At 51.4% G+C, this 21,562-nt stretch overlaps 1 protein-coding gene across 3 annotated transcripts in view; it reads right to left on the reverse strand.

Annotated features, from left to right (window-relative positions):
• The window catches only part of gpc3 (glypican 3), a 106,130-nt gene that overhangs the window by 84,216 nt on the left and 352 nt on the right, over nt 1-21,562 (reverse strand). For all 3 annotated transcript variants that reach the window (XM_053878744.1, XM_053878743.1, XM_053878742.1), the window contains exons 1-2: nt 21,483-21,562; nt 9,380-9,541 (exon numbers count right to left, since the gene is read on the reverse strand). The exon at nt 21,483-21,562 is cut by the window's right edge and continues 352 nt beyond it. In XM_053878744.1, coding sequence (XP_053734719.1) covers nt 9,380-9,541; nt 21,483-21,562 — 242 coding nt within the window. The remainder of the gene's footprint in view (nt 1-9,379; nt 9,542-21,482) is intronic.

A 21,562-nucleotide genomic window follows, 5' to 3' on the forward strand; every position in this document is an offset into this window, starting at 1 on the left:
GATGAAGCGGTGAGCGCGCACAGCGAACTCTGTCGTCCTAATTGAGTGGAAAGCAGCACTTTTTGGATCCCTGCCTTTATAAAAACCAGCACTTTTCATGTCAGCGCTCAGACAGCTGACAGAATAAAGCGAGGAAATCATAATAATGCAGGCATATATCTGGCTACCTGGCTGCTGTGTGCGTCTGTCTTATCCTCCAGCAGCACACACGGAGCGAAACACGCTCCCAGCGTGCGCACACACAGTCCTTTGTGGCTCTGCAGCTGCAAGACAAACAGCAGAGCTCAGCCTCCTAACTACACAACTTTTAGTGTCAATTTGTAAACGCACTTTGTGGCGCAGCGGTGCTCCAAACAAAAGTCCCATTACCAGTGAAGGAAGCAGCGGCTCGTAATGATAAAACACGCCAGATTAGGAGCTGATAGGAGACAAAGATATAATGGCAGCTAAACGACGCTCGGAGGAGTCGATCGGACGCAGGAAAACACTGGCTCCCCACCATGAGGTTATGAGATCATCCGAGAAGGGGCTGAGAGGGTGAAGAGCTACGGCCGTTTCACAAGCGTCCCAGCAGTCCTCGGCGGGAAACTTCTCCAGAAGACTGGGCGGGTTACGATTGGAGAGTGGATGATGGGAAGAGCAGAGGAGCGGCCTGCTCGGGCCTGACGCCTGCAGCACTCGGCGTGGAGACGGGGAGAGGCTGCAGAGGGCGGATGGCCTGCATCACCACCTCCTGCCACCTCACTTGTCCACTCAGCACTATGGAAGAACAGAGAGGGCAAACTGCTCGCCGGGTCACGGCAGGGTCTGCCTTCTCATTCTGCGAGTAATTGTAGAGCAGGGAGGCTGAGTGAATATTTCAGACTGCTATTGGATCAACATTCACAACTTTTATCAGCAGAACACCAAAGCTGAAGCCCTGCGTTGATGTGACGTCTCGTGTGTCTCAAAGTCAGACTGGACGTTTCCCATCCAGCTCCAGCACCGTGTGGATGTCAGCTTCATCTGTCCTTCTGAGATGGAAAGAGGTCGGCGACCCCTCCTCAACCTGCGCAGTGGGTTTTCATTCCGCGTTCACAAAGAAATTCAATAGAAGTCTGGTGCCATGTACCACCATGAAATACATTGTGATTCTGATGTAAGTGGCTCAAACTCTTGTGACGTCACCGAACACTGTCCACTGACGCGGTGGAAGGAGCGGCACTATCAGCCAGGAAGAAGGAGCAGCTTCTTTTGATTCCAGCGAGGATTGTGAGAGGATGAAGTGTCTGAACGGCAACATCAAACACTAATATCAATGGAATGTAAAACCCTCGCCATAAGGTCAGCAGCACAAACATGCCATGTGTTTGGGTCGACAGTGGGACCGACTGGGCCTTTTAGCAGCCAGTACGGACTCCTCCTCACCCATGTGTTTGATAGCGACTCTGCTGTCTTTTGGGCAAAAAAGTCCTGCAAAGCAGCCCAACGCAGAAGGCTGCCACTTGTCCCTCATTCTTTAAAGTGGCTTCGCCCATTTCGCTTCATCAGGCTTCCATGCTCACTGGCTCCATCAGAACACCCAGCTGCCACGCAACGCTTCGCCTTTTCCCCTCTGGCCCTGAAGCTGGAGAGCTTTTTCACCTGCATTCTAATGGTGCACCGACCAGATCCAACTCCAGTGACATCGCCCAGGCTCATTTTCGGCTCTCGCTCTGAACTAGATTGACCCCTATTTAGGCTTGCAATTCAGCGGAACCAAGTTTGTTGACGACATATCATCTGGTCCAGATGTTTTTTAAGTTCATCGACAGGAATATGGCTCACGAAACCAAGACATGTCTCTGCACTAGGCTTGTTTCCAAACAGCCGTGGCTCCTCGCTCCGGAGAGTGGAAAACATTAGGAATAAATCAAATGTCTTCAGAAAACGTCTGAACTCCCCTGGGAGACGGAAGGAGGGAGTCCAGTCTGCACAGACTTTCATGTTTCCACCTAACTCCTTATCATTTCCAGCCGAGGCCCCGAGGACAGCAGAAGAGATGCTCCCTGCACCGCAGCAGCCAGTGCAGCTCCACACAGCTCGCCCGCACGCTGCACGCCAGTCAGACCTGTCAAACACACTCCTCCCTGTAGTCCACCAGAAAGTCCCACTTGCTCCACACAAACGGGTCGACACCATAGACTGCCCCCCAGCATTTGACTTTCTAAGCAACCGGGCCAATTGCGTCCGCTCATGTTTATTAATTGGGTTTGCTCTTTGGACGCGGCTGTGACTCCCCGCGGGCTCCCAGCGCTCCTCAGGCCGGTGATGAAACCGAGGAGACGGGAGTGTGGTTTCACACATGCACCGCACCACCCAGCCCAGCTCGCTGCCACTGGCAGACAATAACATGGCCGCCTCTAACAGCAACTACCAACAGATCACTCTTATTATTGTGTCTTATTATTATTATTATTAACAGTCCCGATCCAGGACCAATCTCATCTCAGCTCGACTCTCTCCTCCTCCTGGCTCAACTGTGCAGCATCAGGGTCTCTTTCACGCGTGAGGAACGTGAGGTGACTGTTGTCTAGTTTAGCGTGAGCTCATTTAGCTTGTGTGTCATCTTCACCTGAGGTGAAAATCTCACCAACATCTCGCTGTGTTTTGAGTGAACGGAGCAGCTCTGGACGCGGCTGCCACTCGGATATTTGGCTCACAGCCTCGACAGCTGCTTTCTGGGAAGGAGGAAGCCACAATAGTCTGCGCTGAAGTGGCTACCGAATCCAATCGGCATTACTGCAACAGGGAAATGTGGATTCCAAACACTGAAATGTTCACGTTAAGTGCACCACTTTCTAAAATCAACCTTGTCATTTCTCAGGGGACAAAACAATGATGGGATAACGTGTCCCAGTGTGACCAAAAATGGGTGTGTAGATGCTTCCTGTTGCTACTTTTGACTGGATCTTGGGCCAAGACCCAAAATGACTGCAAAGACGGCACCTGACAGCCGTCTTTGTTCCCAGCATGGGGCCTGAAATCTGCCCACGCATCGACGTCGCAGGTGCCAAAACCAGTGATGAGGCGAGCAGAGGAAGGGCTGCGACCATCCCAGGCTTGAAGGATTGGTTTGACACCTCCATCTCACGGTCTCATGCTCATGTTTGGACCGCTGCCTTCATCCTTTTCACCCTGGAAGTATTTCTTCCATTCAAACCAGCTCTTCAACAGAGGAAAGAGGAGATGACGGCAACAAGAAGCCAGACTTTTCTCACAGCTTCAGACACAGTTCTGTGCATTTGTTCTGTGTGCGACCTTCCTGCTGCTTCAGCTCACCTCTTCTGTGTGTCCCCACACCGTTCTTCCTCGGTACTTCACGTCAGGATCATTTGTTAGTTCCTCTCCCTTCTTCCACCAGAGCTTCTTTCATCGGGAGTCGCCAGAGCATGTGAGCCTCCTCTGTGCTCACCTACTTTGGCATTCAACAGAAGTTCCTCCAACCCCCCGCCCCCCTTGTTTGCTGGGAAAACACACACGCAGAGATATGATCTCTTACTTTTAAACAAACCACAATGATCAACAACAAGCAAATCTGTAAATAAACTTAATGGAAAAAAGCCTGAAAAAAGCCTTCAAGTTGACCAGTTTTAACATTGACTTGACCAGTTGACATAAACCCACAGTGCAAAGTGGCCACCCACCACAATCACACGATGTGCTGGTTTGGGGTGGTCAGTGTTAAAAAGGGATGCTCCTTATACTCAGAATCAGAATCAGAATGGAAGAGCCTTTATTTACTGACTTGGCTCGGCAGATGAAGTGCTCCGAGTGGGTGGAGGGTGGAGGGCTGCGGTGGGTCAAGACATCCTCAGCACAAGGGCTGCGGTACTTGACATTAGTTTACCTTCTTAAAAATGGAAATACAATGTTTCCGTCTCTGCAGTTGTCGGTGAGAGAGGGAAGGTTCAGTGCTCAACTACTAATCTACCTGAGTGAAGACTGCATGTCAATCACACGTCACAGGTGGAAGCTGTGGGTTTCTGTGTTCCACTGTGGAGCTCAAGACGAGTTTCCCCTGCCGCGGCTCGTCTTGATGTCCATCCAGGATGTCTGGGGTTGGGGTGAGGATGAGCGGGGTGGTCGGCTGTCAAACCCGCTTCCACATATACATACACATATATATATATACACATATAGATACACGTATATATATGTGTATATATTCGGGATGCAATTTTCAAAGCCAGTGAAAAAGGAAGCTAGCATTTAGAACTTGTGTCAAATGCATAGCAAGGACTCGTTGCTGGATCCCAGTCAATGCTAATCGGAGCTAGCATGCTACCATGGTTAGCTAACTAATTCAGCGCTGCTCTGTATCACTACAGACTTAAAGGAGTGTAAAACTGAGGTGGAATTAGTTGTGAGTGTACCTAATACTTTGACATATTTAGAGAATAAACCATGTTGACAATAGGATGATGGTGCATTACCTGAAAGTAGACGGTTCAATTCATAGTCACTTTCATTTTCGCCATAATGGCCGCTCCCTACTGGTGATGGTGCCATGTTCATGACCGCATCAGGTACAGGACTTTCCCCAGGGGGTTTGCTCAGCGTAGGGGGCGTCTCTGCTTTGACCACGTGGGAGAATGACAGAACCTTAACGGTCCTCCTTAAAGGCCTACCTTAAAAGGCGGCGACCTCCTGGAGTTAGCGATGTTAGCGAGTGACACTTGAGTAGATATTGAGAAAAACACTCCCCCTGGTCTGAGCTCTCCCCAGTCCCAGTGTATGGGCAGCCTGTGCTCTGAGGAGGACCCTGGGGTGCTCTATCAGACCCGTGAAGCGCCGACAGCGGGAGTGGAAACATGTGGTCCAAATCCAAGCATCAACACAAGACGGTTGACCCGCTTGCTCATTGGGTGTGAGCGTGTGCTGACGTGTCACGGAGGTGAGGATGGAAGCATCGGCCACTGTTGCTCTGAGCTGCTCATCATGGCAGGTCCCACCACTGTCCCACCTGGTGCTGTGGCCCCTCCACTCTAGCTGCAACTCCTCAGCCACGGATCACACGTGTGAGTCCGCCGGCTGCCCGCCGCTCCTCACCACACTTGATGACAGCAGAGTCGGCAGGGGGAGCCAAAAACGTCAGATCAGGAAATCCCAGTGAAGCAAGATCACGAGGTTTGGAAGGGAGTGAGGAAACTAGTCCGGCAGTGTTCTCTGTTTCCTCCACTCTGGCAATGTCAGGATCCTTTACTTCATTTGCAGGTTAAATTCAAATCACCTTGGCAACAATGAATTTTCCGATCCTCAACGAAATTGAAAGCAGCAGGCCCCTCGGAGAGAAGCGATGTTCTGATGCAGCTGATGTGACTCCAGGACAATGAAACGGGAGTCTGTCACAACTCTGGGTGGAGGCTGCTGTTTCCTCCTCACGTCTCCGCCATGAGCAACAAAGGCTCATTAGCTCCTCCAATGGCATGCGAGGGATTCAGCGGGCCTGAAAAGTTGATGATATTTCCATGAAAGACAGGACTCTTAACATCACCACATTTTAGAGAGCGGCCTGGAGTCGCCTCTGAGTGTCCCGGACGAAGCAGGGAGCTGTGGTGAAGCTCGGGCTGCTCTGCGCTCGGGTCTCCGTCACACTGGGGGCCAGAGCGAAGAAAATGTTCGTACCTTCCACCTGAGTCCCTTACAACGCCAGAGACGGCCTGGTTTTACCACCTTCCATTAAGGTCTGCGTCATTTGTGGGGAAGTTGCCACAGCGACTGATGATATTTAGAACCTGCCAGCCGGTGGAAGGGTAAAGCTGCAGCGCTCTTCTGGCAGCTCCCAGTCCACTGGCGGTGACCTCATTTTCGGTGGACTTGGAATTGAAGCTGAATTTGCGATACGTGTTTATTGCTCTGACAGCGCACACAAAACGACTCTGTCGGAGGGATTTGGACCCCGCACCTTGAGTGTGAACACAATTATTAGAAATGCATTTTTACCTTAGTGCTTCGAGGTCGTTTCCTTTTAAATATTGAAAGGGACTTTATCTATTTTATTTGATATTTATTTTATCTATAAAACGATCATATTGTAGATGTCTAAACTCCAGAGTTAGTAGACAATGTAAATATATTAATAGATGCAAAGGGCTCCAGAAGGAGCTGGTGCTTGAGCAGAATAAAGGTCCACTGATGCTCCCTGTAGGTACAAAATGGTACCATCCATTTCAAACGACGTTACCGTCACATGCTTCCAAGTGTTCCTCGCGTTGGTCTTGCTGTTCACCAATATATCCAGCAGGGGGAGCAGCCCAGAGTCAGGGGAGGAAACAGAGCATTTCCACCGCTCAGTACAGCAACACTGCGCCCCACTATTTCTGGTGGTACTGCTCCGTTTGGTCTGTGCCTGTAAGCTTGGTGGCAGAAATACCAGGGACATGAAGGCAGAGCACAGACAGATCCGTCCGGCTCCGAATGCAACGTTGATCATAAATGGGCCTTTAGAGGTCTGTCTGTACCATGCAAGGTCCAGATTTCCCTTCCAGACAGATCCATGAGCAAGTCTGCGCCTGCACTGAGGAATCCTCCGGAGCGACCAAACTGCCATCTGTGGCGCTACTCTGAATCCACGGGGGATGAAAGAGCTGAGCTACAGAGTTTGGGGATCAAGGTCTGTGTCGGCCCACAAGTCACTTGACTTGGCGCTGCTTTGAATGAGCTGCATGCTACCAAGTGGTGCTCGTCATTCTTGCAGGGGAGAGATGACGCTCCCTTCGTAAAACAGCTTTTGTGTTGTTTGCAGAAGTTGCTTTAGAAACCAGAGCAAAGCTCTGCTGTAGTCTGAGGCCTGGGAAAGCAGAGCGGGGCAGGTGGGGCTGAGGAGGGGAGAGCACTGGGAGATGGGGGAGAGCTGAGGGAGACCCTTTGATCTCAGGCAGGAGAGAGCAGCGCAGAAGAAAGACGGAGAGGAAGATACCACAGAGGGCCAGCACTCTGATCCCAACGGTGGCACGAGCGTACGAGGGGAAGACAGAGGGAGACGGACGGACGGACGGACGGACGGACGGACAGATGGACAGACGGACGGACAGACAGACGGACAGATGGACAGACGGACGGACAGACGGACGGACAGACGGACGGATAGATGGACGGATAGATGGACGGACAGACGGACGGACAGACAGGCGGACGGACGGAGAGAGCGGATGACAAGCGAAGAATAGGAATGCAGCCGATAAGACCAGGATGTTCAAAGGACTCCAGTCCGGAGGAGGTCTGCGGAGTTGTGCGCAGCCTTATGCTAAAGCAATTACTATTGAAGCCATTCTAGCAAAGAGCAGCGGAACGGCGGCAGCAGCCTCTGACATCATTAGTGCAACAAGCCAGTCCAGCAGATCTCAGGGTCCCCATTAAAACCTCCAGCTTTCATTGGCATGTCACCAGAGATCAGTGATCTGACAAGCATCAGAGCGCGGGGCGAGCCCACTCCGCTCCAAGGCAGCCGTGGATAGAGAGAGATGCATGAATCCAGATCTGAGACGGGCTCCAGAAGCAAGGCAGAGAGAGAAAGCAACGTCTGGACAAAGCCCAAAAGCTGAACTGACGGACTTTTTTTCCTTGGTAAAACATCTTCGATATGTTCCTTTAAGACTCAAAAAAAAGTCAAAGGGCAACCAGTCCTTTTTTCATCCCACAGTCTGAATGAGAGTCAGATGAATCTATTTCCACACACAGCTGTCCTTCAAAATACCCAGCTGAAACTGCACACAACAGTTTGGCGAGAAATAGTTTTCACTCTCAATAAACGCCTGAGTCCAACTTTGCTCTTGAAACAGCCCACCTGACACTGGGCAGCTTCATGTGGGTGTTGATTCAGGAATTTGAAGTGAAAACAGCGTGCGATGAAGGAATCAAAGAGTGGAATTTGAACGGTGTGGTCGATATCACAGTTGTGAGTGGATAAACAAGAGCCGGCCCTCGCACGCACTCAAACCCACACGACACGCGGAGATCACAACTCAGTGGCTTCAGCTACTGAGGGTGAGGCGGAGAAATGAACACGTGCTGAAATAGATTTGACACATCCTCATACACAGCTACCACAAATACATCGCACTGGTTACAAACAAGGGAAGAAAGGAATCTCCGACAGAGCGTTCCAAAGCTGTTTCATCCAGTTGTTCCATGTCGCTGCGCGCAGAAACAATGATATCGATACCGAGGACCTCACATACCGCTGCAGTATTCCACCATCTAGTATGGCGCTCTGCGAGCGTATGGATATTCTCTTACCCCCGAATAACTGTCGGCCAAAAAAGACGCTCTCATTTGCCTGCAGCTGCAGAACTGCTCCTCTCTGCGTGCCCTGATTTCCTCCCACGGCCGTTGCTTGATGGCTCTGTGTGTGAGTGGAGGACGCCCCAAAATATTTGCTTCAATATTCTGTCGTCAAAACCATCTGACAAAGCACAAGAGCGCGACTACGGCTGGACGTGAGGGCACAGAAGCAGACGGACATGAAGGATAAAGGCAGTGTGAGCGGTCAAGGAGCCCGAACACCTGGTGCTGCTGATTTAGCCGCAGGCTTCAAACCTACTGGCCATCAGCAAGTGGCAGAACTCAGCCGGAGGACGCGGTCAGTTCTACACTGAGCGGACATCTCAGCTATTTTGAACCTCCTGAGTGGGAATCCTGCCACCTCCAGCCTGACGGCCCGTCACGCAGCGGCGCTGACACAGTCTGTGGCGGCTGCCAAACCCTGCTTTGAAAATCTGCCGACAATGCGCCTACGAGTCTGTCGTTGACATGAAGCCAGGCGGCTGGCGTTACAGCTTCAGCTACCCTCTGCATGTGGCCTGGTGTGAGGACGTGAGTCACCGGGGATGAGTCATGCCAACATGGGCAGGGTCACATGCCCAAGCTGTGACCCTGGTGACCTCTCATGGTGGCGTGGCGTGACGTTTTTCTGGGCATTATCGCGCCTCCTCTGTGACTTCAGGCTTGGACGGACATGCCTTCGGTCATGTTAAAAATGACGTCGTGGCGCGGGCACCTGCTCCCGGCCTGGGTCGTTGTTCAGCTGGAAGGAGGATAGAACCTCCGCCTCCATGGCACCACTTCTACCACTCATCTCTGGAATGAACCTGCTGTTCAATCAGCTGGGTCACACAAAACAATCGTGTAATTCAGCTGCCCGCTCCGATGATCTGGCTCACAGCACACGGCTTTTTTAAATAAAGAAACAGGAAACGGGGACAATCTTTGGAGCAGACAGGAGGTGTCACTCCACTCCACAGTGCAGGTGTGGCTCTTTGCTGCAGCAGGAGCTTCAGCTGATGCGTGGGGTCTCATGGGCCTGAGTGACAGGCTCACACAAAGGCGCCCAGTAAGCCACAAGCCTGGTCAGTCTTACCTTGAAATATGGCGGCGTTCTGGATGATGAGGCGCTTGAGCTGCGCGCTGACCGCCTGCAGAGCCGCCTCCATGTTGCCGCGCGCCGCCACCTGGTAGCGCTCCTCCATTTTCTTGGAGCAGCAAGTGGGGCCTTTGGTTTGGCAGACCTGCAGATCTGTGCCTGGCAGGGAGTCAACAAAGACAGGATGAGGAAGTGTCATTCACTCAAGCCCGCGCACCCTTCCTCCCAAACACCCAGCAGAGAACAAGCATGAATGAGGCCGATTACCATGCGCCGCCTGAGCTGAGGACAAACAAAGATGGCTGGCTGAGCAGTGAGTCACTGGCCAAAACAAACCTCGGAGTCAGAGACAGGCGCAAGGGTGAGCGGCGAGGCCGCAGCCTGAAGTGGTCCCACAGGAGGATTCTGGTCAGTTCCACTGCGTGTGAGCACCGGAGCTGCACACCTGCCCGTCACAAGAGGGCGCTGCTGTGGACACATCCTTGAGGAGGAGCTAGACACCAGCTTCACTATCAAGGAGATGCTGAAGTCCGTCCACCCCAGAACATCTGGAGCAGGCCTCTGACCCCCAAAGGGCCGAAGCGGGTGCAGGTTTTTTCTTCCAGTCCGGTGCTGACTGGCTGGAACACAAAGCCTGCCGGCCCTTTGTGGATCAGTCTGAGACCCCTGGGCTTCATAAGAAATGGGTGGAGCAACTTGAAGAATAAGGGACAAGAGTTGAGGTCATGACTCAATACACTTAAGGTCACTGGCAACAGCCAAGAACGAGCGGTTCTGAATTGAAAGAACAGACTGTGTGTGGCCCTTTTAAAGTCTGTGACGCTCAATGCAGCAGCTCCGGTGAAAGGGACAGAACGTTGAGGAACTTGTGAAATGGCAGTGGGGATCCGCTCCGCCTGTGCGGTCCTGTGTCAGTGAGCAGTGGTCGGAGGGCAGGACCAGCAAGCTTCTCCAGGGAATACAGCAGCTCCTTTCAGTCTCAATCGCTCATACTTGCACCTGCACCTGTCAGCTTCCACCCCAAACGCACAACCACAGCGGATTGAGAGCTTCATCTTTTGGCTCAGCTCCATCGCCACCATGCTTCAACCCTCATGACTGAAAATCCTGCAGCATTTATTGGGTCTTCTAGTCACTCGCCAACAAGGCCGCCACATCCTCCGCCACCTGTTTTACAAACTATGGAATCGGTCAATGCTGCTAAATATGGTGTGAAATCGTATCTGATCCAGGATACATTTTGAAATGACCTTCTGATGTAACTTCTGACCCTGACACAATCCACCTACAGAGCAAGAAGCTACCATTTGTTTCACCAAAAGTACAAGTCCCGAATCGTTTTTCTTTTCATAATTGTAGTGAAATACAGATCCACCAGACCCAAACCAAAGCAAGCAAATAAAAGAAAGCTGGCCTTGTGTGGTGTCATCATTAATGGACTCTTCTGAAAAGGAATCCGCTCCAAGAACATGCATCCGTGTCACTTTGCTGAATTATTTCAGACGTTAAACCAAGTCCAGGCGAAGCTCCTGAGGGGCCGACCAACACAGGCGCCATCTTTCATTCAAGCCTGCTCAGCCCAAAACAATACTGGAGTCCACTCAAAGTCAGGAAAACCCAAACAGATATGGGGGCAACAGCCTGGCATAAAATCAACCAACAAGGCCCCTGTGCAGCTGCTGACACACAGTTGCTCTGTGATGGCCGCGAGGCTGAAGTCATTTTTGTTCTTTCTCCGACGACGTCTAAAAGCCGGGCTGATTTCACTCATGTTGGAAGCAGCGGGAATCGCTGCTTTATGAAAGCGTCTTTCATTTCTCCAACGATGCAGAGAAGTGCCAAAAGGCAGCTGATGGAGAAAGTGGGGGCAGCACAAGCACCCGAGAGTGGGGACGGACAGAGGTCGCTCACCTGGACTCTTTTGACACGCCCCGCACGCTGCCATGGGGCTGATGTACGGATTTGGTTATTGAGCCTCGGCCTTGTCACGTCAGACCAATGAGAGGCTTCATACAGCGCATGACATTAAAGACAAGCTGAGGCTGGGAAAGCCATGAGGCGCCGCGCCTTTTCCAATGTCAAGATATATTACGCCATGGAGCTGAGGACGGGTTTGGCGTGCTCCGCCCCCATGGCTGGTCTCAATGGGTTTTCCATCATCCATCCGTCTCAATGCTTTTTCAGAAGTGAGTTTTAAGCTGGTGTGAGCAGATCCCTGCCCCTCAGACCGCGGTGGAATATGTCTGTCTTAAACACAGTGGCTGTGGCTTATTTTAACAGTGCGGTAATTATGGTGTCAGTCCTGAAGCGGACGTCAGGAGTGCCTTGGTTTGGCCATCAGCTCTACTGGGGGACTGGTCGAGGCAGCTCTTGTCTTTCACCATCTGCACGGGACTCCGAACCTTTTTGTAACCTGGTGTCCCTTGTTGGCTTTTCTCTTCGGGGCAGACCCCCCCCCCCGCTCCTCTTCCTGTCCTCATTAGCTCAGCAGTCATGCAGGGCTTCTCCTCACCAAGCCCTCGCTGCCACACCAGTGTATAACCAGCTGAATGAGACTGGATTTGAAACCACTGTGGTTTGATCTACATCTCGCCGCAGGAACGGCTCTCTTTCTCCTCTGGTTGAAACCCATTTCTGCGTGGAAACACCTTGATAGTCACAGAAAAGTTCAAGGGGAATATTCTCCTCCTACACACTCACTTGATCCTCCAGCTGTTTCTCCCGGGACGGCTTTAAGATGATGTGCACGCAGACATAAATAGGCCACAAGCAGCCGTGTTCAGGAGATCCAGTGAAAATCCCTCTCCATTGTGATCTCAATCCATCCGTCTCCGTCTGCTCCAGGTGGATGATTCCCTTTTCTTTTGCTGTTTTTTGGAGTGTGGCCAAGCCTCATATAGACTGATGTCCCTCTCTTTTTATCGCGGTGAATTCATAAGTGGCCGCACATATATGGCAACAGAGAATTCCTCCGAGATTGTTCTCTGTACTTGTGATGTGTCGCTCCAGCTGTGCCCTGACTTTAACTTTACATGTGGAGGAGTAACTGGGGAAACTGTCGGACAAGCCTCTGTTCTGCTCCTGTCACAGCTGCGACTCTTGAGCGCTGATCCTCCCACATCTGTTCAGCTGACCGTCTTCCACTACAGGCAGGACCTTCCCATCACTGCTCCAGAAAGAGACCGCCCCTATATGACCTTGTTCTCAAACTGGCTTTCGACCGCATCGGCTCCTCTGACCCTGCGACAGACCTTGTCTTCCGTCCAGCTCCCTGTGAGTACAAGCACTCTGTATGTCGTCATCCTCGCTCCCTCGTACTCCTCCAACCCATTCTCAGGCTCATTCGTTTTGCGTCCTATATTGGCATCAAAGTCAGCCGCTTTGCATGTTGACACATGAGTGCTTCAATGGAGCAAAAACCTGTTGATCGGAAGCTCCCATCGCCGCATCGCTTCAGATGTCACTTGGTGTATATAGCACCTTCCGTGGCTCTCACCCTAACTGACAGCACTGTCACGGCAAAACTGAAGTCGGCATTCTTTATCAACATAGGACTCAGAACTCGCCAGAGGACTGGCGCTGTGTGAAGCCACGTGAGTGTCGACCCCAGATCTTCTGACCTGAGCCCACCGCGGTCTCCGCCCTCAAACGCACCCACCACACAATAACTTTGAGCACACCTCAACAACACATGAACACATTCTCACTCCCAATACGTCAAACAGTCCTGTACTGACACCAAAGTCAGCCTCCATGCATTGGACCTTCAATGGAAGTTCCGCCTCCTGTGGCATATCCTGATGCCGTGGGCTGCACTACACACCACAGAAAGACGGCAAGGAACAAGTTTGACTCCATTGAAAGACGGAAGAATGAGTTCAGCGTGAAAACCGGACAAAGCTCATGCAAAGATAGTCGCTAGTTGAGCGTGACAATGGGTTGGTGAATCCTCAACGTTTCCCGTCCAACTCTCTTTCTGCTCCGTGACAAGAACATTTGGCAAATTCCAAGGAAACTCACCAACTCAAGATGCTTTATTAAACCCCTCAAGTTTTAATGAGGCCATTTCGCCCTGCGCTTCAAAACATGACAAATCTGCAGGCCACTTTTCCAAATAAAATCTTGTGGAGAGCGTAAAATGAAAGGCTTCATGTTGAAGGGACGTTTAGCCTGTGGGGGGAGAGCTGGAGCAGAGGGAGAGCGCGCTGGCCGGTGGACGGACAGGAATCGTCTTGGAGCAGGGGTGCGGAGGGGAAAGCGAGGCTCAACAGAGCGCAGCCTGGCCACGTCTTTTCATTGTGTGCTCAACAAAGTGACTGTGCAGGGTGTGAATGAAAACCCAAGGTGCGTCGAGTCAAGATCAGAACGCCATGTCCTTCCTGTGAGAGTGGATACAGAGGGGGCAGCGCAGCAGGAGCTGGAGTTGTGTCTATCGCTTTGATGACTACTGTATCAGAAGAGAGCGGCGGGTTTATCTCCGTTTGGAAAGTTGCTTTGAGGCTTTTGTGGCGTTCTCTGGAAGCAGATCAGAGTGCAAGAGCAAAGCAGCAGGAGCGGCAACAGAGTGACAGTGGGGATAATGAAGCAGTGGCAGCGAGGGAGCGGCGGCGGCGGCGGCGGCGCATGACTCCCCGCCTGTTTAAGGTGCGCCCTCTAATGAACGGAGCAGCAATAAAGCTGCCACCCGCCGTCACAGACTTTGGAAAAGATCAAGCTCATCTCCGACACCAGGAGCAAAGTGATGAAGGCGACGACGGCAGGTGAAGACTGACTTGAGAATTACATCCTGCAAAGCAGACACTTTGTCACTTGGAAGATGATAAATGTCTTTCATTAGGCAAATATTCTGGAGAGCAGGAAGGCAGGAGTGCAAGAACCCTGGGGAGAGTCGCGCATCGTGCAATCGCAGCCCATAAATAAAGCCTGGCTTCGGATCGACGGCTCGCCTGGGAATGCTGCGCTGCGCTGCGCACGACAGCAGCCCTTGTTACAAACCTCTCTTTTTGTCACGACTCCAGGAACCAGGAGCGAAAGCCACGTGTTGAGGACGTGGAGCCAAGTGCGAGTGGTGAAAGTTACAGCGAGGCAGGAGCAAGTTAGAAATAATACTTCATAATTAAACAAACAAGAAAAACACAACAGAAAAGCAGGACCGAACCGGGAGAAACTAAGCAAAAGCTGAATGTACAAATGAACCCAGAATATACTACAAAAGAGAAGCGGAAACGCATGGAAACTGGGAGAAAGAAAAGACTAAACTCAGGCACCAGGGTTTCACAGTAATCACAAGGAGTGACCAAAATCACCGGGCACTCGAGGACGATCTGGCACACGTTGCTGGAGTCCAGGTGTTTTTGTAATTGGGTGATCAGGGGATACTTGGCTCCAGCCGTGTGCCACACAAACAGGAAGGGAGGCGGCAGAAACCAAACATCACTCAAGGGACAAAACAGAAGCAGGATCATGACACTTGTCATTCTTTCAATGTCATTTTTGGAGGATAGACCCAGCTCTGAATGAGGGAAAGGCTTGTTGCGATCCCAAAATTGCAGACTTGATATCAATACCCAGGATATTCCAGCTCTATACATATATATACACATGGATACATGTTGGACAACTGCGTTTTCATGAGTCGCAACCAACCCGAACGGCACCAACACGCGGCTGACTCCTGCTCCTCGACAGCTCCCTGTGCTTTCCAGCTCCGTCTCTCCGCCTCTCAGATATCGTCGCTCCGTTTCCATCACTCGCCTCCGTGTTGGTGAATGCACCGGTCACTTCCTGCCGTGATGACTGTCCCGCCCTCCACCACACAAACCCCTCATAAGTTTCCTGCATCGTCACCTCAGCATCTTCTCCACAGCACGATCTTCTGCTCGCCTTCAAAGCCCTCATCACTTACTTTACGCAGACATTTATTACTAAGAAACTTTGTCCTGAACGCAGATTGAATTTTCAGACTAATATATTCAAGTAACTTTAATGCTGACAAGTTCAGCTAATAGCCAAGAATATGTAAGAGCTCCATTAGCATCATAAATGATGTGTGGTCCGCCAGCGCGGGGTGCGAGCCGGTGACGCTCGCCAGCGCTCCCTCCCGGGCGCCGCTTTGAAAAGACAATACACAGAATTAAAGTGAAGATTTACAACCAAAAGAATGAATAAAAATATCATTAGCTGCTGGGGGTGACATTTGTTTTCTGTATTTTTAGCGGCACTCTCCCTCGCCGCTCCACTTGAAGTGGTTTGATAGAGACATCATTCAGACGCTGCGATGTAAAAGATCACTTGGGCAGACGCACGAGTGGATCATTGGCCAGGACGTTGGCGCAGGAATCAACAAAGAGCAGGCCGCCACGTCACAAAGACTTGAGAGGTTAGGGCCAGTGGCTGCGCATCTCTGAGCTTCAGTGTCCCTGCAGCTCACCAGCTCGGCCCCATGGAAACAACAGCACACTTGAACCTTTGCAACCTATTTCTGCACTATGAATAAAGTGTAATTGATTTGTGCAGATGATACACCCTCCTCCTGACCCTCAGGAGTTCACTTGAGTCGGCCAAACATTTGAGATGAGCCTCGACTGATTCACAAATGATTTCTGAATGTGATACATATATATATGTTCTATTATGATACGTTTTTTTAATTGATATATTGGTTTATTGCTGACATCTTTCCTGATGCAATGTCTGGTTGAGGTGGGGATTGAGATGCGACCTTGCTCACCAACACACCACTGGATGAAGCCAGCCATCTGTCTCTAGCGAGGTCCACTGGATCTCCTTGGAGCACACCCGTGTGCTGCTGCTACACCAGCCAAGCTGGCGAAGCACCCGAGACATTTCCAGTGTGACTTCATCCTCACATCCCAAGCACATCGCAAATGTTCGTTACCTGGCAGAAGCTGCAACTATAGCTTCGTGTTACAGTCACATTTCTATCCAGCAGCAGACTTCAAATCAGCCAGAGCAGTGTCCTGCCAATAAAATCCATTTGCAGCATGCAGCGCCTCCATTTATCAGCATCACTGCCGTGACGGTAACGTGTCCATCATCTGTGGCCTGAATGCATCAAACCTGCCAGCAGTCGTCATGAGGACCTCCAGTAGCGTCGCGGCTTGTTTGTGCGATCATCTCACTTCAGCTGGAGATTCATGCCCTTTTCTTTAATGGGAAGGGCTGCACATGCTCAGAAACATGAGGCTCCAACAGCACCATGGAACTCACCCACTCAAGTCTCGCCTTGTGTCTCCACCTTCCCCAAGCCTTGTCGAGGACCCCATTTGTCATCCAGCAAACAAAAGAGAAAATGACTCAACAGCTCTGAGACGAGTGATTATGAACATGTGTCAGCCATCAGCCCGGGCGAAACCCTTCTGTGGGGCTGTCACTGCGGAGCTACTCTGGCACTCGAGCGTCCCGCGGCGAGCGCTCCTGCGAGGCTCCTTTCACCTTCACCCTGAGCAGCGCAACAAAGACACGGCCGGTGTTCTCAAGCCTCATCGTCACTGGACAGCGATGTGTTTGAAATGGTGCCTCCACGCACACAGAGCGTTTAGAATCCTGCTTCTCTTTCCTCTCTCTGAATCCACCGCTTGATAGACTCACCACCTTTTGAATGGTTGCACCCTTGTTTCAAACCAATTTCTTGGGAAGCACCTCGCTGCTCTGCGTCTTGTTTCCTGATCCATCTCTCACCCCAGATGTCTCACTGTCTGGAGCGTCATGTCACACAGTTAGAAGCAGCGTACGGCGCTCCCACGCCGAGCTTCTCCGTCTGCGGCCTGAAACACAACCTAAAGCTGCTCTGTTTATCATTATTCTTTCACAGTGGTCGACTTCAGGCCTATTCATGCTCAGCGTTACGTACAGATGCAGATGCAGACGGAGCCTTCCTTCCCTGCTCTGCCTTCATTTCCTCCATATTTCTTCATGTTTCCACCAAGCTTACAGATACAGACCAAACGGAGCAGTACCACCAGAAACCATGGGGGGCAGTGTTGCTCCCCGATACGTAGCTCTAATGAGACAGGAAGAAGACAGAACAATGGTGGCAACTCTCCGCCCCCAGTGGCCATATATCTCACGTCCTCACCGACCAGCGCCTCCTACAGCGCTGCCTCCGTTTCCTCTGTTGTGCCGGAGCTACATGATCAACACTGACTCCACAGTCACAGCCATTTTGGTTTTGGAGCTTGTCGTCGTGATAAACTTTTGAGTGTGGGCTGCTCCCCCTGGTGGATATACTGGTGAACAGCAATGCCAACGTTTTAAACAGACATGTCCATGTATTTGTTGCATAAACACGTTTTTTTTACCTTGTTACAGTCAAATCATGCCGCAGATTTGGTTGATACACCAAACATGAAAAGAGAGATTCTCCGACGATACAAAGCCGGCGCCTTCTGTCTGGATGAGTGGGGATTTGGGAACACACTTCAGAACACCAATCTGGTGCCGGCACTGATCTGCATTCACTTGTGTTTCATGGGACGATTGGTTTCTGAGGAGACGTGGAGCGCTGTAGCGAAGTGATGTAAGAGTGTGACAATGGGGTGTTTGAGAGCTCAGCGCATCTGCAGCCGGTGAGTTTTTGGATCGGTGCAGGAGAGACCGGAGGGAGACTGTCGGCTTGATGATGTAATGTTGTGTAATGGCACGACAAACGTGCGTGTGCGCGACAGGGATCGCTACTGTATTGTGCTGCTCGCCCACCTGTGTGGACCAACAGGTCTCTCACAACCTCCCAGACCCACTCGGCCAGCGGCCGGACCACCACAGTCTGAGACCTGGGAAACTCTCCACAGCCTGAGACCTACTTGTGGTTCAGCTCAAGAACCCTCAGCACCTCCAGCTCCTTCAGGTCTCCGTCCACACCTGACGTCACTCTGTGCAGTAACTGCAAAAGTGTTCCAGCCTCCGGCCCTGAACATGCTGTGAGTAGAGCAGTGGTCCCCAAAGGACAAAAAACTTCTTCTTTCATTCTGTTAAACTAGAACTCAAATGTTTTAAATGTGACTTCCAAACTGCTTGTTTAATTGAATAAAGCTCTGTTTGCCTCATGATTTGGTCCACGGCTGGCCATTCAGAGGTGAGGGCCCAAGCTGCTTCTGCACACGGGCTGCAGCAGAAGAGCCTCTTCCTCGTCGACTGCTGTTGCGAAGGATTGGTGGGACCGTGGCACTGATGATGGAGCCTCAATTGGAAGTGCGTGGTTGGGGCGACTGCAGGGCTCTGTCAAAGAGGCAGTGGAAGCGAAAGGTTGTGAACCATTGAATGGCTGAAATGTGGTGTCAGCGATCCGGCTCGGCGGGCGGCGTCTGAACCAGCCGAGACTAAAGACAGTCACGTGGGACAGTGACGCAGGGGACGGCACGCGGATGATATTCCGTGGTATCATTTCGGAGCCAAGCTGCAGGATGGACTTGAAACCGCGTGAAGCCCTTGGATATGGTTTTACTGAGAAGATCCTACCTGGACCTCAAGTATTACGCCTCACCGTGAGCTTGAATATTGCCTCCCTGACTTGACAAGGTCCTCCTGCCACGATGAGGTGACCCGGACGCCTGTCCAGGGTGTGCCCCTCCATCGCCGAGCCTTCACTCTTTCATTGACCTGTTTTCCATTCAACTATATATCTCCAGCTTTGACTGCGGCTCCGCCACCACGTTTGTCTCTTCTCACGCCTCCAATTTCCTGCAGTCTTCTAATCGGTCCATTCACTTTCTGACACGTGTCACTGTCTACACAGCACGGATAAATGGGCCGGCGGCATGAATTAGCACTGAAGGCCCTCAAAGTTCCTGTCCAACAGCAGGAGATACGGCAGGTCCGTCCAGGTCGTTCAGCCCACTCCCTCTCGTGTTTGAAGAAAAGGAGGAAGAAAGGGAGAAACCAGTTGTGTGATTCAACCTGGACACAACTGTCTGCAGGAAATCCCTGCGTGTTCAGTGCCACTGTGGGCGCTTCTTCATCACGCGGGCACCAGGCCCTTTTTCCCCTCAGCCTCACTCCTTCATATGGACCTGCTCCATAGGTTTCTGTTCTGACCGAAGCAAGTTTTGAACCCAAGTGGCAGGCAGATGATCATAAGATTGCAAATGTTTTCCGTTTCAATAAAGCTGTGGACAAAGTGGAGTTTCCTGTGGCGACTGACAGCGGTGCGTAACAGAGCAGGCAGAGCACAGCCCGGCGGAACAGTCGGAGCCCGCCACCGGACAACCCACAAATGATGTGAGGTCACGGTAAAACAGTTGTGTAAAGATCGTAGAGCAAAGTGGCGGCCGGAAATGACGGCGCTGCTTCATGAAGCTTCAGCAGTGAGTCCGAAGTTTTCTTGGTCTGTGCCACGTTAATGGGTTCAGGTATCTCGGGGTCTTGTTCACGAGTGAGGGGAGGATGGATGGAAGATGCCGTTTGTGCTGCCTTGCTGAGGAAAGAGCTGAGCTGAAAGGCAAAGCTCTCTCATCCGTGGTCACTTCCTCTCTGGGTACAGGACATGGGCTTCAACCTGAAGCTTGAAAAGAGCTGACTCACTTTGCGAGGCTCAGTAAAAGAGTTAACATGGATTTTCTTTTTCTGCCATCAACAATAATTGACATAACAATTTTGCAGTGTCACGTTTTTAAATTCTTCTGTAAACATCTCCTTTTTTTTACGTTATTTGGCCTTCTGTTTATATCGGGGGGATTCGTTTCAAATAATTCATCGAGTTAATTCGAGAATTTGTGATGAATTCATCTCAATGAATGGCAGTTGAATGCTATCAGAATATTTGCCACGAGAAGCCACATGTTTCACCATGAATGAATGTGGTGACTGAATCCAATGATGGAGCCATTCACACAACAACATAGAGTTGATTTTGCCTCAGTTTAACAATAAACCGCCATGGTGACTGTAGTCACGTTTCTATATCGCCTGATTTCAACTGGCGCTCTTTTAAAGTCTTCAAATATTTCCATTGGAATTTCAGTGTGATAAGAATCTCAAGTCCGTTCAGAGTGGTGTAGTGAAAATCCTCCCTGAACCAAAGCAAACGGAGGCTTTTCTTGGCTTTGGTTCAGGGGGGATTCCTCCATGTTGGACAGAAGAGGGAACAAGGTTGCTTCCACAAGCCGCACCAGCTTCGGCCTGACGGGGAGGTCTCTGGCTCAGTGGCAGTCGTGGTGCGTCACTTGTGACGGGGTGGTTTCGGAGGTCAACTTAAGGCCAGCAGCTCGACTGGGAAGAAATGAATATGGCAACAGCGGCCGATGAGACCGAGCGTCCCCTGGCTGACCGCTGCACAGACTCTGTTGTCGGTTGTGAAGGTGGTCCAAGCCAGCAGGTCTGAGGTTCAGTCCAGCAGAAGCAGGACGCTTGACTCAAGCTGGGTGGCGGGCCACGTGTTGGGCACCGTGGGAAGAGGCAACACAAGAGGGATGCAGCCTCACAGCCTGGTGCCAGTAGAACACGCTTGGCTCCAGTGCAAGTGGCTGGGGAGAAGAGTCACCGTGAAGGACGTGTCTCAGTGGGGGACAAGTGTCAGTGGCACAGGCCGGCACGTCCCCCCCCTGCAGGAGAGGAGCGCCTGGAGTGGGGAGAGGGGGACCCCCGCTGACTTCCCTCTGTGGCTTGTTGTTACTTTAAAACCGTATTTCATCACATGTTCCAACACTCATCTGCTAACGAGCCAGATAGATCCATACTCTATCAATCCTGTGTCTCAATGTCCATCACATTTGACTCGCAAATATTCCATCATGAATATTCCTACCTCCGTTTTTCTTCTTGGCAAATCGAACATTTGATCGACCGTTGGCTTGACTCGTTGTCACAGTGGTGAGAATGTGAGACCTCCGCGTTACTCTATCGCGACGCTATTATGACGCTATTATTGACTGTGATATTCGCTGCTGCTGGTTTTGTCATCTGGGACCAACAGACACGGATGGAGGCGACAGGACTCGGAGGAGAACTTCATCTCTGCGGTACCACCTCTCTTCGTCCCACAGCAGCAGCAGCAGCAGCAGCAACAACATCGGGAAGAGTCATGCCAACTTGTCGGAGCGGGAAGAAGAAGAACAGGCAGAAGAAGAAGAAGACAAGAAGGTACCTGGCAGCGGTGTTTCCGGGAGCCACTTGGAGCCCGGGTGCAGGCTCTGGAAGGCGGCCCGGACCTGCTGGCAGTCCGGC

The sequence above is a fragment of the Synchiropus splendidus genome, chromosome 11 (assembly GCF_027744825.2).
Source record: "Synchiropus splendidus isolate RoL2022-P1 chromosome 11, RoL_Sspl_1.0, whole genome shotgun sequence".
Taxonomy (NCBI): domain Eukaryota; kingdom Metazoa; phylum Chordata; class Actinopteri; order Syngnathiformes; family Callionymidae; genus Synchiropus; species Synchiropus splendidus.